Source organism: Xylocopa sonorina, chromosome 4, assembly GCF_050948175.1.
Source record: "Xylocopa sonorina isolate GNS202 chromosome 4, iyXylSono1_principal, whole genome shotgun sequence".
Lineage (NCBI taxonomy): Eukaryota > Metazoa > Arthropoda > Insecta > Hymenoptera > Apidae > Xylocopa > Xylocopa sonorina.
In genome coordinates, this window is record NC_135196.1 from 11,483,608 (window position 1) to 11,499,074 (window position 15,467).

Below are 15,467 nucleotides of genomic sequence, written 5' to 3' on the forward strand. Positions count from 1 at the left end.
TGTTCAACCACAAAACTTTGAAAGTTATGTCATAAATATTTCATTTTATCCAGTCTATAATTTTTTTATTTGAGATATGTAATACTCTATAAAAGCATTATAAAAGCATATTTTCAATAAATAATCTCTATACAATATCAATTTCGGTAGCATAAAATTTCAGCAACTGGTGTATTTGATATCATTTACTGAGATTTATTAATTATCTCTTTGTTAAAAATATAATTATATAGTTGCCTTTTACATTAAAGACCGCTAATATAATCACATTATATATATTTCAGCTGCCAGTATTGGAAGAATAAAGCTCACTCTATAATATGTAACAACAAGAGAGCATAAAAGTTTTGTTGCGTTCAATATAGTTCATATATTCTATATACACAGGATATTTCAGGACGGATAGTGCATAAGCGTACATAAAAGTATTAATATTGTAGTTATTTTACATGCAAAATCATAAACAACATTCGACATCGACAATCTTGAAAACAGATAGATTCGCTCTTTCCCAAAATAGATTTTCAGACGAAAAATGTTATTCTACATTTTGAACTAATTTTTTTCATGTAAAATTATCTCTTACATGCTCATAGTAGCCGTCCAGGGATATCCTGCATTCTTTTGCAAGGCCTTTTGTCTCAACTTGCATTAATCATCTAAGCCTAGGCCTTTCGAAATTTCGTCTGCTGTTAATTTGGGTCCTTGAGAAGAATTATCAGAAGATACAGGAGGTTGCGTAGGTGCTGGGGAACTTGGCACATAAGCAGCTGGAGGTGGACGATTCTCTTCCTGAGATTTCTGTACACACCATTAAATAATTATGTATAGTAGAGTTGTAAAATTTATACGCTATTACGAATATTTAATTAAGTATATAGTTTCGTATTTTCATGTTTTATAAAGAAACTTTTTGTCCTATAGGTAGTGCATGTAATTATTGTAGTAACTTACATTTTTACCGTGTTTGCCGAACCCTTCCAAAGCAGAACTAAACAAAGAAGAGCCGATTGCAGAGCCTAATCCAGATAAAAGATCGGAACCTGCATTTGACTGTTGATTAGAGTAACCACCCGAAGGTTGATAATTTCCATAACCTCCTGAAGGTTGGTAATTTGGTTGCTGGCTTCCACCACCTCCGAAAACACCACCAATAATGGATCCTAAAGCTCCTGATAACGGGTCACTTGGCTGACTTGGAGGAGGTGGTGCTGCACTACTCCCACCGCCACCACCTTATTTAATATATACAAATTAAGTATATTAAAAGTTAATTATAAGATATCTTAATATTTAAACTAATAGAATAGATTATATGCGTACCTAATGCTCCAAGTATAGAGCCTAAGACACCACCGTCACTGCTAGGTTGTTGCTGAGGAGGATAGCCTTGTTGTGCTTGCGAGTTGCTTAAAGCATTGGTCACTAAACTGCTTGCTAAAGCAGCACCAAGAGATCCAAGGTTTCCCAAGCCAGATTCACTTTCTGTTTTTGATTTAGAAGCATCAGATTTTTCATGTTCTTGCTCACTTTCATCGTCCTTCTTTTTCTAAAAATTATACGTTACATGACACTATTGTTGGAAACTAAAATATCAGATATTTTTGAATATCTTTGAATTTATATACACTCATAGCATGTGCAGCAGCTGCTATTCCTCCTGCTGCAACTAATCCTCCTAGTGCTAAGCCGACTTTATCCAAGCAACCACTAAATACATCTTTTTCCTCAGGTTTTTCATATTCTGGTTGATATCCATATGGCATTGAGGGATTGTAACCAGGACCTCCGAATGCCTGAGGTGGAGGCCCATAACCAGGTCCTACAGGTGGTGGACCATACCCACCTTGTGGTGTTTGTGGACCTATTGTGGGATATAATCCACCGGGTGCTGAAATTGCATAAAGTTTAGTATAAAATTAATTAATAACACTATTTTCAATACTATTAGTAGACTCTACAGATATTTAAACATGTAAAAAGTATAAAATACATACACTATGCAAAGAAGTACAAATATCTGCAGTTTAAAATTAAAAAGACAAAAGAATATTATATCTTATTACGTGGTGGGCCAAAATTAGCAGCAGGTACATCGGGTACATTCACAGGTTTAGAAGAACTAACAGGATCAATTGGGACAGTCTCGTACGAGATAAATTGCACTTCCACGTCGCCATCAATAACCAAATGTGTAACTTTCTCATATGGTAATCGATGAACAAATTCTGTAAAATGTTTGCCATTTATGGCTATCTTATAACAGTTATAATCGCACAAAACAAATATCTGAAATTCTTGTCCAGGCTGTATCCACATAGGACCATTGTTCTCTTCTACGCCCCAGGTCATTGATACTATATGATTCCTTGTAACAAAACCTTCAGGGAACCGCGGCGATATGTGAATCGCTATATCATCTCTTGGATTCAATGTAGGCCCCAGTTGATAATTCACAGCAAAACGAACTGCGTCTGGAGGAACTTTTCCACTAATTTTTACCATCTTTCCAGGTACTAGGCCGCCTTCGACAGCTCCCACATAGGGAATTGGCTATTAAAATGGGAAGATTTACAATTACCATTGTCTCAAATATCTATAATTATTATATGTAAAATATTATATGTTTAAAAATTAGCCATCACGCAAAACGATTCATAAAATTCTTCGCTTAAAATTATACCACCGCATTATAGTGCCGCAAATATATAGGACACCCTTTTTGGATCAATGATAATGATTTTATTGGTATCGCTGTGATGCAACGCGCCTCAAATAAAATAATACTTACGGGATTTAAAATCGGCTCAGATGACATTTCTCTTATTTTATTTTATGCCGTAAACTCGATAAAAGGAGTGGGCGTTTTAATGCAAAACTCGAAAGTAACAAATACTGCGTACACAAAAGTGGCCCACACCTTCCCTTCTACGCTAGTTCTCTTAAACACATCTATTTAGAGTGGTGACGTTTCCAACTTAAACTGTGCAATGCGGCAGAAACTATATGCGACGCGGTTTAAGACACACGATACGTACGCCTTGCGCATGCATTCTCAAATTCTTTACAGTTACTACGGTGGTATGCGGTCGGAATGTAGGAAACGCGCGAATTCAAATTTATTTTCTTCGCGAATTGTCGGCCAATCAGATCTCACCATTTTCAAAGTGAACCGGAAAGCCGCGGCGGTAAACCAATATTAAAAGATGGACACCTGAAGCTGATAGACGCGTAAAGTTACGATTCGTAAGATGCATACTGTCTTTTAGAAGAATACTTACATGTTAAATGTAGACGAGCAACGTGCACGATGACTCTGGAAACTGAGGAGCAGAAAATTATTTAATACTTTGACTACATATTAAGTCAGGATGTATTGGTATAGTACACATATAATATGTATTACGTTTACAGTCATAGATCATTTTTAATACATTTAACAAGTGCTATAAAGTAGATATAGTTTTATTTTAGCAAATGCGAACACCAGAAAGAACATTTTTGGTTTTATAGAGAGCAATGCCCTGGAAATTGGTCCTACTAAAATTATCGTTTGAAGGTTACGCAATTAATTGTTGTAAGTTGTGATAGCTATAGTTACGGGCGGGCATGCGCGTATTATCACCTATATTCATTTTCGTCTATGCATTGTTTAGCATTAGAAGAAACTAAATAAACTGTTCATTGAGATATAACAGTCGGATGCGGAAGGTAATTTTCCTTGTACAAGAAAACTAAACAGTTAAACGGGAGTAAGCTAATAGGCGAGCAGAACCGCTGTATCAATGTAAATCAATAAAATCGATGGAGGAATATGAAAACATTCTGCGCATGGTGTATTTCAAAATTGTTGGATTCTGCGAAATATCAAAGAAAAGTAGTTCATACGTATTTTACGATTCCATATGTTTGTAATTATACATTATATATTGTACATTATGTTATACATATATATATCTTAAGAGTCGAACGATCAAACATTTTATTCGTCATTCTTTTTATTTCAATTAGAAACAACGTTTTGCCTGCGCGTGCCATCGTTACAGCTGCATCCTGTATAAAAGAGTGTGACGCTATAGAATGTACTATATGCACATAGGTATCACATAAGTACATACGTATGTGGGGCGTGCAAGGGCTGGGCATCGGCGCACCCACAATAAACAAGATATAAAGGTAACGATTCAATCGAATTGCATACCTTTAATTTCATTGCATTGCTTTACAAAATTTGCACTTAATTGCTTGAATATTTTTGTGTTACATACACTTCGTTACCATAAAATGTATGGCAATCATCGGATAAAAGAACAGATGCGGAAAGTGTAACAAGAAATGAGACATGCGGGTAGAAAGTGAATCAGCGGTTAAAAATTGATTTGCTCTCCAAAGAATGCTCGATAATATTTGCCACTATGTAGGTATAGATTGTTACTATAGATATATATATGTACACTTATCAAGCTTATGGCAAACTGAACTTCAGGATCAATAAGGAGTTCGTGATATTTCTGTATTTATACATACACATTAATATACACTTTGTTGTAATCATATCAAAAACTTTTTGATTAGTTTCGTGAAAGGATAAGGTTTTCCATGAACACTATTATCATCATAAACACTACTTAATGAGTAAACATAAATGTTAAAGTAATATTCAAATTGATATTAGAGTGGAAATATTTATGACTTTATGAAGATAAGTTCTATTAAAAGACAAAGTCACAGAAAATATCCTTTTTTTATTGAAATTATTTTTTGATACAGAACTCTGTACTAATGCAAGGACTTGCCGACAAGATCAATAAGCAACGTAAGCGGACCCTCCTCCTTTGCAAGGCTTTGAATGCTTTCTTACAAACGCCCTTCCACGTCTTTCTACACATACATTGGACCCATCCCTACAAAAATCCAGGTGCCTACTGTCGCACACGTAGCCCATACACAAGGTATTTAATCTATGAGGAACGTTCGCAGATATAATTTCCTTGATATCTTATATTAGTCTGATACAAATACGTAAAGTCTAGTAGCTTAAGTTAAACAAAAATATAATTACTGGACAAAATTAATCGTTGATCATTCGATATTGTACATTGACTAAAAAACGTGATTGAAAAACCATTAGCTTACGATGCAAAGATCTACCAATTGGACTATAAATTAGCGTAGCTATATCACTTTTTTCTTTTTATATATTCGTGTTTTGATAGTTATGGTTCATAGATTATAATTTTTCTCTTTTTTTTAAACGTAATACAAACTTAACGTTTAAATTGAGATTGCAGTCTTGCGTCTACAATTTATGTATCAGTATGGTCCAAAAAAAATTTTCTACCAGTGGTCGTATCTTTTAAAACAATTAAAATGTCCTTTACTAGTATTATAGGAAATCAACATTTTATTATTTCCTATCGAAAGAATATGAACGTAAAATACAACACAAACAATATGACAAGTTACAGTAGCGGCGGTTGTAGTAACAGCGGAACGGAATAGTGGTGGTACTGCCTAATACTCTTTTCAGCCCTCGGTCGACAGTTCAACGTAGTCTGTAGTCTTCGACGGTCGCATGTCGTCCAATCAAACGTTTCCTACTTTATTACTGTTGTCTTATAAACAACGCAACAATCCATCGGCTTTTAAATAAGTGTTTTATGTTTTTCCAGCTTGTATCGCCGCAAATACAGTGAATTCAAGTGATTCTTTATATATATGACCGGAATTATTTTGTGCTGGTGAACTTGAACATGATATTTCGAAGGATTCGATCAAAAGGAACGTACTTTTTGTCATGGATTGTTTACGTGTATTGCGAAGCGAAATAATGGTGAGAAAATTAGCTTTCCTTTTATGCCGATAAAATAGTCAGATGTATAAAAGTTTATGCGGGAAATATCGAATAGAATGGGGTATATTATTCCTCAAATAGCTCATGCATTATTGAAAGATACTTTTCGTAAAAAATATTTAACGTTTTGAATATCTTTATGGACAAAGATTATATGTGAAAATCGGTAATACATTGAACATGCTTTTGAGATTCTAGTTCTTACTGTGTGAAAAAAGAGATACCGATAACCATGATAATATTTCTTCCGTCGTTCTTTTCTTGCTTTCCATAATAAGGAGGAAAAAAAGAGATAATTCGATGGGGTCAAAGGTTGACAATAGATAAAGTCGTAGTTCTCGAAAATGTATCTATGGAACGACTTTAAATACGAGCGAATAGTTTCCTTTCTCATAAATGTTTATGTGTATATCATCATATGGTAGGGAACACCTTTATTTATCGTACTATTCGATACGAAAGGATTAGGGCTCCCTCGAAAATATATACAGATTTATTTGTTAATTACAATCCGATGAAACATAAATTCCAATAATCCCTTCGAATGACAACAGAATACGGTATACATTTTCTTAATTTAATCGATAGTCAAAGTTAAAGTTTCGAATTTGTTTTTATTCAGTAAGAATTTAGTTTTTTCAACTTTTTTGCGTAAGCAATTTATGTTTTATTCATTTATCCATTCATTATTCTGTCAAGAGCATGAGCAACATGCGAAATAATGTAATCAGCAATAGAGTTTAGCAATTAATATTACATTAACGCTTGTGATAATTTTTAAAATCCAGCTTTCATTTCTTTTGCTATATTTTTTATATTTTGTACAAGGGTATTCATATTCAAAAAGTCAGAAATTGGAAAATATAATTGCATATCGTTTAAGTCTCGCTACTATTGCTCTTTGCCTTTTCCTTGTGACAAAAAGTCACGCTATCAAATTACAACATTAATACAGTTTTATAACCAACCTTGACTTCAAATTGTCCGATATACTTTTGCCATTATTCTTGTACGCTTACTTTATGTCTTCCTCTTTGTCATATTCAGACTCTCCAGAAACTAAGTAGAGTGTCGTGACGTAATTCCTTAAGTAGAGAAACCGTGTCCGTTTTCTGTCATATTGCCTTCAATACCTTAATGAACTTTACGCCTAGTTCCGAACACTTTGCAGCAGCTACCCACTAGCTACGAGTATTCCTTGTATTTTAACGAAAATAACATACGTAAAACGGGAGCACGATCAACAGGAAGACATTTCAAGATGCCACCTTGATTCAAAAAGCTAAGACATCCATGTTTCGCGTACAAGAACCTTAATTGGGTTTAATTAACGATCGTGCATCTTTGTCATCGGGCCGTGACTCACGACGAATGTAACTTCTCGTACTTCTTTCGTATTTTTTCACACTATTGTTTTACGTACACCCAGCAATGCGTGTTGCGCTTACTTTCTTTATCTATCGGAGCTGTAAACTTACCTGTCGTTTGTATAAAGTTTAATATCGAACGTATGTTTATTAGAGGACCTTCGAGAGAGTTTTGTAAAAATTGTAACTAAATCTATGTTGTTTATACTGTCAAAAATTACAGATACAACAGTAAAATATGATGTTACATAAATAGACATTAGTATTTGTTCAGAGATTTGGGATCGTTTTGTTTATTTGAAGCTTTGCGCTTTTATAGACGTTCTGACTATTTTATTGTCATTCTGTTTACATGGAAAATATCTAATTAAATACTTGCATTACATTTTTCATATCAATTATTTGTTAGTCTATTCTGTTAATTTTATTACTACTTAAGATATTATTATATACATAAAATTTTTAATTATTGTTCATCGCAGAAGAGAAAAGTACGTAAATTAAGCATAGGTCGACGCGAATAAATGTCAAAAAAGAACGGATCAATTTATCGAATACGTAAAGAGTAATGGGGGATGAATCATCCACGAAGTGAAATGAACTATGCGATCGATATAAAAACCAGACATATGTTTGCGACACTAAAACGCCAGTTATTATAGCATATCTCTTATATCTCCGTAATATTTTCACTGTAACTAAAAAGAAGAATGAAACATCAGACAAATTCATTTGTAACGTTGTCCTTTAATGTTTTATCGTATATTTTACTTACATATTGATCTGAATGAAAAGAAAAGTGGATTATATACTTTATCGTATTCTATTCATTGATCGTTCGATAATATTTTATTGTATTCAATTATATCTCTTAGTTAATTCGATTTTAATGAAACGTAGTAACTCTCTAATTGAATCGTTAGGTCTTTGATATTATGTATACCGATTTTCATAGTCGCATATTAGTTGGTAACGTAATGGGAAAAGTTGCGTGACACAACACAAAGACGATTACACGGTTGGAAAAATATCTAAAATGTACACCTTGGTATAAGTACACATTGAGTACAAAGGGTCCTTTTCAGAATTCACCTTGGATGACGATGATACCAGCATTCTTATCCCGTAATCTTCCACATACTTCCGGTTGCGACAATCATTACACTATGCGTATGAAATAAGTCTGGATAATAAAGAAAAATTACAAAATCTGCAGAAACAATAGAGTATGTACAACTGAAACGATAAATGTGTAAAAATAAAATTAAAGAGATGAGAACCAGGAACATAAAACAATTGTTCAAACGATTACTTGACAGTTTCATAATATTTTCATGAAATGACTAAGGATTATTAAAGAATAATTTTATGAATTACTTTTCTAGTTTTACTTTCAAGTATCAAATATAAGAGTGGAATTCGTCTAAAAACCCCGAGGTGCCGATCACCACCGACGATGTCGAAGAAGAGGCCTTAGCATGAGCCATACCGTTGCATTCAAGCTACTGATACTGATCCTGGTCCTCGGCGATCTCGAATCGGCCACGGTGGTGGATCACCATCCGGACGAGGAATATTTTCTGGAGCATGAAGTCATTTACGAAGAGGCAATTGCAGAGGCGAAGAAGCTGCAGCTTTATCCCGGTAGAAAACCTATAGATTTCATTTTAAACACTAAAAATTACACGCTCAAGCCCCTTGTCTGACTTCATTCTAACGTCTGGTCTATAAAGCATCTTTACGGAGCACTGAAATCTATTTATCTTTCCTCCGAGAATAACCTTCCTTTGATCCGTTTAAACGGATACTTCGCCAGCATCCTCCGCCCGCGAATTAACTCCACGAATTCTCGTTTTATTAATTGCCCTATATGTGTTCTCTTCTCGCAGCTGGTACGGACAAGAAAGGTATCAAATAGACTCGAATATTTGTTATCGTAGAATCGTTAAATCTGCTGCATGCGAGGATCCAAAGATATCTATGTATCTCTTCTTCCTTTATACGCAATCGTTGCTTGAAAATAATTGTCGACCGCCAGGAGCGATCTATTATTTTTTCAAACGTAATCGTTATCGTGGACAGGAAACAGATGTTACAAGGTTACTTGTTTTGGTTGGCAATTTTAGCTGGCTGGTGTACGTTCCAACAATTTTGAGAGACTTTGAGGGACATAAGACTTTGGGAGAAGTCACACTTACTGTTATAGGCTTCCTCATTGTTTTACGGATTTCTTTTATCTTTCTTAGAGCAACATGGTTCAGCTAGTCCCACTTTGTAAATCTTACAAAGTTTACTCACTATAGAAAGGCTTTAATGTAAAGAAGAATGCCAGTATCGTACAAAATATTCACGACATAATTTCGAAAGAATTGTGCAAAACCTCTAGACGATCAATTAACGTGAATCATACTTATAATCCCTTGATTTAATGCGATTGTCATGTGTTTTAATAACAGCGCTATGAATCGAGGATAATGAATTGTAATTCTTGATTGGCCGAATAATAATCTATTATGTTTTAGCTCAAGGAATACACGTATATTAGTTTCCTTAGTGTGACACAATACGTCACGAACTCTATTGTTTTCTTCTAGTTTATAAGAAAATGATTAGGTATATATTTCTTTAACAGCAGCTATGCTTCGTTTTTTTTTTATTTAATATTAATGTTCATTTCAATGAAGAATATTTTTTTAGACGATGATATTTTAATTATTATAGAAAATGAACTATTTTTTTGTCAAATAAGAAAGAAATTTCATTAATCAGATGTATATGTGTATTATCAGAGGAACGGATAATATATTCTGATAAATTTTACAGGTCCTATTCCGGGATGCAAGCCCTGCACAAGTTCAGAGATGACTTACTGCGAGGATGGAAGTGTCATAAATGATCATTGTTGTTGCGATGGTAGCTTTAATGGTGAGTAACATCATGTAACCTTTTCTCTTCAAATCAAAGTGTTTTGAACCGAAAGAAATTGCTGTAGAATTTTCTTCGCTTTGGAACAATTACAGAAAATAGAACGACCCTGAGTTCCCCGTTTCGTTTTTTGCAATCACATTGGTCACGTTTTAGACTTGTCCTTCATTCGTTTATGTACAGAAATCGGCTGAAAAACAACCTACACTTGTAAACTATTCACTCGCGAGGAACAGTTTTTTATGCGCAAATTAACATGTACGCAAATTAATATGTAAAGTGCAAATAATTATTGAAATTTATAACTCGCACTTGTAAGTGGGTAATAGATGGAGGCAATTCGTCCAATCGACGTCGTATCAGTCTACTAACAAATGAACGAGCTTCGTGGGAGAAAGATAAATTAATTAAAAGCGACATATGAATTCGTGGATCGTCTTTAGACTCACCTGGACGGAAGGACAATCACCTGTTCAGGAAATCATCGTTGTTCGTCGTAACGATACGAACCTTGCCACGCACGCGTGTTAATGTCCAAACACACTCACGATGCAGGTGACTCACGCGAAACGATCGGCACAGCCGATCAACAGGGACACTTAGATATTCCATGCGTTCTTCGTGCGAACTCTTTACATAGCTGTCGGCCGTTGACCTCCAATTCTATTTCTTCGAATTTCTAATTAGCATAGGTAGTCTCTAGCAACCTTGCTTCACGCAAACGCTGTGCAAAACGCTTAAGCGTTTCATTTTTATTAACAGCTAACGTAGCTCTTTAAAATGAATTGTATCGTTAAAATTATCTACTAACAGTTACACAAAAAGTACCTCGAATAAAAGTGCTCGCTCGGAGTTTATTCTTCTTACATCGCACACACGATGGAATCTATCCGAATGGCAACGTTGGTGATAGCAATAAAATTGCATTGCCGCGCACATCGTGTACACGAAACGAATACACGAACCTGTTTTGATCAGCCTTATGAATCGCACGTATTTCTTTACTTACTTCTAATCTATCGAATTGGTTACGTAGAATTTACAGCGGCGCAAGCTTGTTTTAATGACATTAAAAAAGAATTACAAGTATTATGTAACGCGTATGTCATTTTAGTCGAACTTATTAATTATTAGCGTAGTTCTAGACAATAATGTTCGAGTTGTGGAAGAAGTTGCCTTCTTGGTAAAAAGATTTCCAGCAGTAAGTTGAGTTTATCGTTACCAACTGGGTACATTATCCGGAACTGATACGGAATCGGAAACCATTAGTATCTCATTAAGTGAATTGGTTGTTGACTTAAGTACAAAACTTGTCAGCTATCGTGATATTGGATTTTGTAAACAATTGAATGCATTTCAACAAATTTTACTGCATTTCGATCATTTTAAGATTCGGGTAGTGTGGCCTGCATGTCATCTTTACAACAGATGTCCAAATTACAGTATTAAAGTAAACTGTTTGTCCTCTTCCGGTTAAGTAAATTTTAGTCTGCATACAATTTCTTTAAGTTGATTCGAAGTTGTCTTTATTCGATAGCCTTCTGTCTCTTATACTTATCGATCCATTGTTTCAGAGGTATTTCCCTTCGTGAAGCACACTTGTCGCGTTGGGCCAGAAGAATGTAAAGTACGGATTGGAGACTGTGCTGAATACGTGAGGTTACGGGAATGTTGTTGTCATTCTTATTTAGCCTCTGTCTGTAAGTATATGCTACTTATCCACTTATATATTGTGGTAAGTATTTTAATAAAATGATCTTGCGACTAATAATTACAAGTTAAAGTTATTTTGAACATTCGAAGCTTGAGAAAATTGTTTACTTAAAAGAACTGGCCATTTTTTACACCTTTACCGATAAAAGTGGAAACTAAGTTTTTCTCTTTCTTTTTCTAGGGAAATATTTAGCGAACGATGCAGGATCATACACGAACACGAATATTATAAAGTTCCTGGCGGTGTTAACGGTGCTCAGGTTGCTCTTACAGCCGACCTAATTAACAGTATATGTTTAATACCAAATATTTTATATAGGACGTGTTAATAAATTATTTTTTTACCGACACGAAAAAAAGTCCAAAGTAAACCGAACCAACGAATGTTTCTAACACGCAACAAATTAAATGAAATGTCTTATAGTTTGATAAACAACTTTTACAGTCCTACATGTGTATATATATATATAAGGAAGCGTGAATATGTAAAGAAATGATGAATATAATTTAAAAAGTTCATATTTGTATTTTAGCGAATGAAATGAAACGGTGTATTTGATATGTATGTACGAAAGTTTCCTACCATTTCATTTTTTCCTTTTGTTGCGGATGTGGTGCAATGTTGCTTATACAATGCTTACGAGCAAGACGAATATTGCTTAATTATAAACAGCAAGAAAAAGAAACGATTACACAAATCGAGATCCGCAAAATTGACTCATTCGAATTATGGTTACATCATCGATTCTCAGGAATGAAAAAAAAGGTTAACTATGTATAAATATCAAATTTCAAAGTGTTTAAACACATATTTTACATTAAAAGCAGGCGTAGCAATCATAAATAATCATTTAATTATATCATTTTATGGAAACATTAATTCCATTCCGACATTGGAATTCATACGATGAAATGTTCTTCACAAAATCCGTCTGTGCCGCGACAAATCCTTGCTCGCGGATAGACTTTTACCCTCTGTCAAAATTAACCGAGTTTCATCGTCAGAAATGTGTAATCAGCGATAAAAGACCAGAGCCTGTTGAAAATTTTCTGAGCAAGCGATCTCGTTTTATTTTTCGAATCAGCTTAGGAAGGGAGGAAGATCTAGACCTGTTACGAGTAACGGGTATTGGCCAACCATTTAAGTGAACCTCTCGCATGTAAGCGGAGCTCGTGTATACATAAACAGAGTTTGCGTGGGCTTCAAAAAGAAATCGAGGTAAAATCCACGTAGAGGCTCGTACTTTCGTCGCAAAGTGTATCCGCGTTCAAAAGTGACGAGTGAGACACCGTCAGTCCTCAACAGATTTTAATTGAAAAATATGTACATCTTTATGATAATATTGGGTGCTATTGTGACGCTACAATGCTGCGTTATCACTGTATCGAGTGAGTACTGTACAAAGTAAATGGTCAAAAATGAATTTTATTCGCTAATTCGATGATTGATTAGTAATCATACATTTTTTGTAAAGTTCGCAACTACTAAACTCGAATTTCAACCGCATCAATTTCTTGCGACTCCAGTTCAAACAATTATTAAGGTATTGTAATTGCCTTCTCGTGTTAATAACTAATTCTGTGTAACAGATGCGCAGAGCAATACGGCGGGTGATCAAGCAACAGGGGCCAAACTAGCGACATTAGTCACATCGCCATTAGAAACAGACACGTATCAGCACATCACAAAGTATTATAATTTTCCGGGAATTGGTATCGACAGACCACATCAAAATAAGTTAGTACATGCATAAATTTCATGACTGCAACACTTTACAGAAATAAAATTTTACGCTTCTATGGCCCATTCTATTTATGCAGTATTTTATGTTATATGTTTTATTAAATATATTTCTATCTTGCAGAAGATGTCCACTGTGCGATGGCTCCGTTTACCCGTATTGCGGGGAAAAATTATTACACGACGCATGTTGCTGCACCGATCCTTACATTCATCAATTACCTTATCAATGTAAACTGGCGGATTGTCGATTTTTGCATGCGAACAGTTGCAAGGAACATCGGTTAATTGCGACTTGTTGTTGCAGCGATGATTATCGATCTTTACTGAAAAGTTTCTTAAACGCTTGACTCGTTTATGGACAGAAAGTTCCATTTGCAAAAGAACAAAATCGTTTAGTCTGTTTTAATTTGTCAACTGTAAGAGGAGAAAACCATGAATTGAACCAATAATTAATATTTGATATAAATATTAAATACACTGACATGGATTAATATATTAAATATTATTAATACTTGATACCTAATCATTTATTTGCACGACAATCTCCAGTTTTTAATGTAACATTAAGTTTATATTAAAATGAATTAATAATAACATATTTGTCTATTTCTTGTTATCTATCTACAGTGAATTTCTAACTGATAAACAGCTCGGTTAACAGTATAGCCACGTAAATTGGTAACGTAGAAATCTGTGGTACTGAGTAGCCCCTAAACACTTCTATTCGTCGACACGTACGGCTGTGCATCATTATTCAGGGGCACCGAACAGGGTAAGTAGTTGCTTAAGTGAAATTTCATCTGCAAAATATTTTCTAAAATTCGGCTTATACGCACCTCTGTACTTTCAATCAGTTCTACATTCAGATCTGAAAGTGTAATTAATCAAACGCGTTGCAATAATTTCTAATTTTACAGAAGAATGTCCATCCGTTGATAATATTTCATTCACTTTTTTTTTTAGTAAACAACAGGACATCGTAAACACCTACAATATTCGACGTGGACTCGATTTTCTGAGTCAGACCCTACACTTCGCTCCGACTACGAAATCCTCATAAAGGAAGTGATCCTTCTTCCTGGAAGTGAATACAAAGAAGAAAAAAGGAGTCGACGTTTTCGAGGTAGATACATCGATCCTCGGTTTTAGGGGTGGATGGTCGTGGACGTTGGAGCCGCAGGTCTGAAGGTCGTACACGTGTCGAGGGGACAGAGTGGGTGATTGTCCTGAATCCACGTGCACCCCCACTTCTATGGGATCAAACAGCGAAGCTGCAGGTAGACGGAGAATAAGCTTTTTGAATAGTCAATTTTTTCGTCCGCAGATGGATCTGTTTTCATAAATCGACCAATTTTCTCTGGCTCGAAATAACGCATTACGCAGCTAATAGAAAAGTATCTTATACGTGATTAACTCAACGAGCGGGGAGCAGCCTTTCTTTTACTTCACGCGTTCCGTGACACGTAATTCGAAGTGTGCAACACAGGATTAAAACGACAAGAATGAATATACACGTTTACCATACGTATGTATAATTGTAATTTAGTTTTTAACACGTGCTCAGTATCGTCCAGTTTTTCCATCTCCTATCATATGATGAAGATAAACAAAACAATGATATGTAGCAACGATAATACAGCAGCGAGTAGAGTATCTTCGTACGCGGATTAAGTAATACAACAAACAGTCCCGGTAAAATAAATGCAAACGTCGGGGTAACAAATTACGAAATGTCAGTCACCCGTAGAGACGATAGAGAATTTTGAAACCCAGTCGAAACTGATAAAATTAAACAAATTGTCCGCTGAACGAGATAAATCCGTTGCCCGAGGAGCCACGGGTTTTAAGGTTCATTTAGATGATC

The 15,467-nt window shown here is 35.0% G+C and overlaps 2 protein-coding genes across 3 annotated transcripts; one reads left to right on the forward strand and one right to left on the reverse strand.

The window, feature by feature from the left end:
- Window positions 1-55: 55 nt before the first annotated feature.
- LOC143422617 (uncharacterized) lies at window positions 56-2,955 on the reverse strand. The gene is made up of 6 exons (XM_076893393.1): window positions 2,792-2,955; window positions 2,067-2,553; window positions 1,629-1,891; window positions 1,324-1,549; window positions 955-1,235; window positions 56-801 (listed from the first exon to the last, which is right to left on the reverse strand). The coding sequence occupies exons 1-6, from the start codon at window positions 2,816-2,818 to the stop codon at window positions 652-654; spliced, it is 1,434 nt and encodes a 477-aa protein (XP_076749508.1). The 5' UTR covers window positions 2,819-2,955; the 3' UTR covers window positions 56-651.
- A 549-nt stretch (window positions 2,956-3,504) lies between these two features.
- Window positions 3,505-12,207, forward strand: LOC143422618 (uncharacterized). Of its 2 annotated transcripts, XM_076893394.1 has the most exons (7): window positions 3,505-3,877; window positions 4,012-4,176; window positions 5,673-5,833; window positions 8,620-8,865; window positions 10,045-10,146; window positions 11,721-11,846; window positions 12,041-12,207. In XM_076893394.1, the coding sequence occupies exons 4-7, from the start codon at window positions 8,700-8,702 to the stop codon at window positions 12,139-12,141; spliced, it is 495 nt and encodes a 164-aa protein (XP_076749509.1). In that variant the 5' UTR covers window positions 3,505-3,877; window positions 4,012-4,176; window positions 5,673-5,833; window positions 8,620-8,699; the 3' UTR covers window positions 12,142-12,207. The 2 variants fall into 2 exon arrangements, with proteins under 2 accessions (XP_076749509.1, XP_076749510.1); XM_076893395.1 differs by lacking the exons at window positions 3,505-3,877; window positions 4,012-4,176; window positions 5,673-5,833 and adding an exon at window positions 8,310-8,447.
- Window positions 12,208-15,467: the final 3,260 nt, after the last annotated feature.

Excerpts from the sequence above, each read along its gene's own strand:
- LOC143422617 (XM_076893393.1), bottom strand. The coding sequence starts at position 2,818 with ATGTCATCTGAGCCGATTTTAAATCCC. Across the intron at positions 2,554-2,791 it reads CTGAGCCGATTTTAAATCCC|CCAATTCCCTATGTGGGAGC; the intron begins GTAAGTATTATT and ends CCATTTTAATAG. Across the intron at positions 1,236-1,323 it reads CTCTATACTTGGAGCATTAG|GTGGTGGCGGTGGGAGTAGT; the intron begins GTACGCATATAA and ends ATATTAAATAAG.
- LOC143422618 (XM_076893394.1), top strand. The coding sequence starts at position 8,700 with ATGAGCCATACCGTTGCATTCAAGCTACTGATACTGATCCTGGTCCTC. Across the intron at positions 10,147-11,720 it reads TTGCGATGGTAGCTTTAATG|AGGTATTTCCCTTCGTGAAG; the intron begins GTGAGTAACATC and ends CCATTGTTTCAG. Across the intron at positions 11,847-12,040 it reads TTCTTATTTAGCCTCTGTCT|GGAAATATTTAGCGAACGAT; the intron begins GTAAGTATATGC and ends TTCTTTTTCTAG.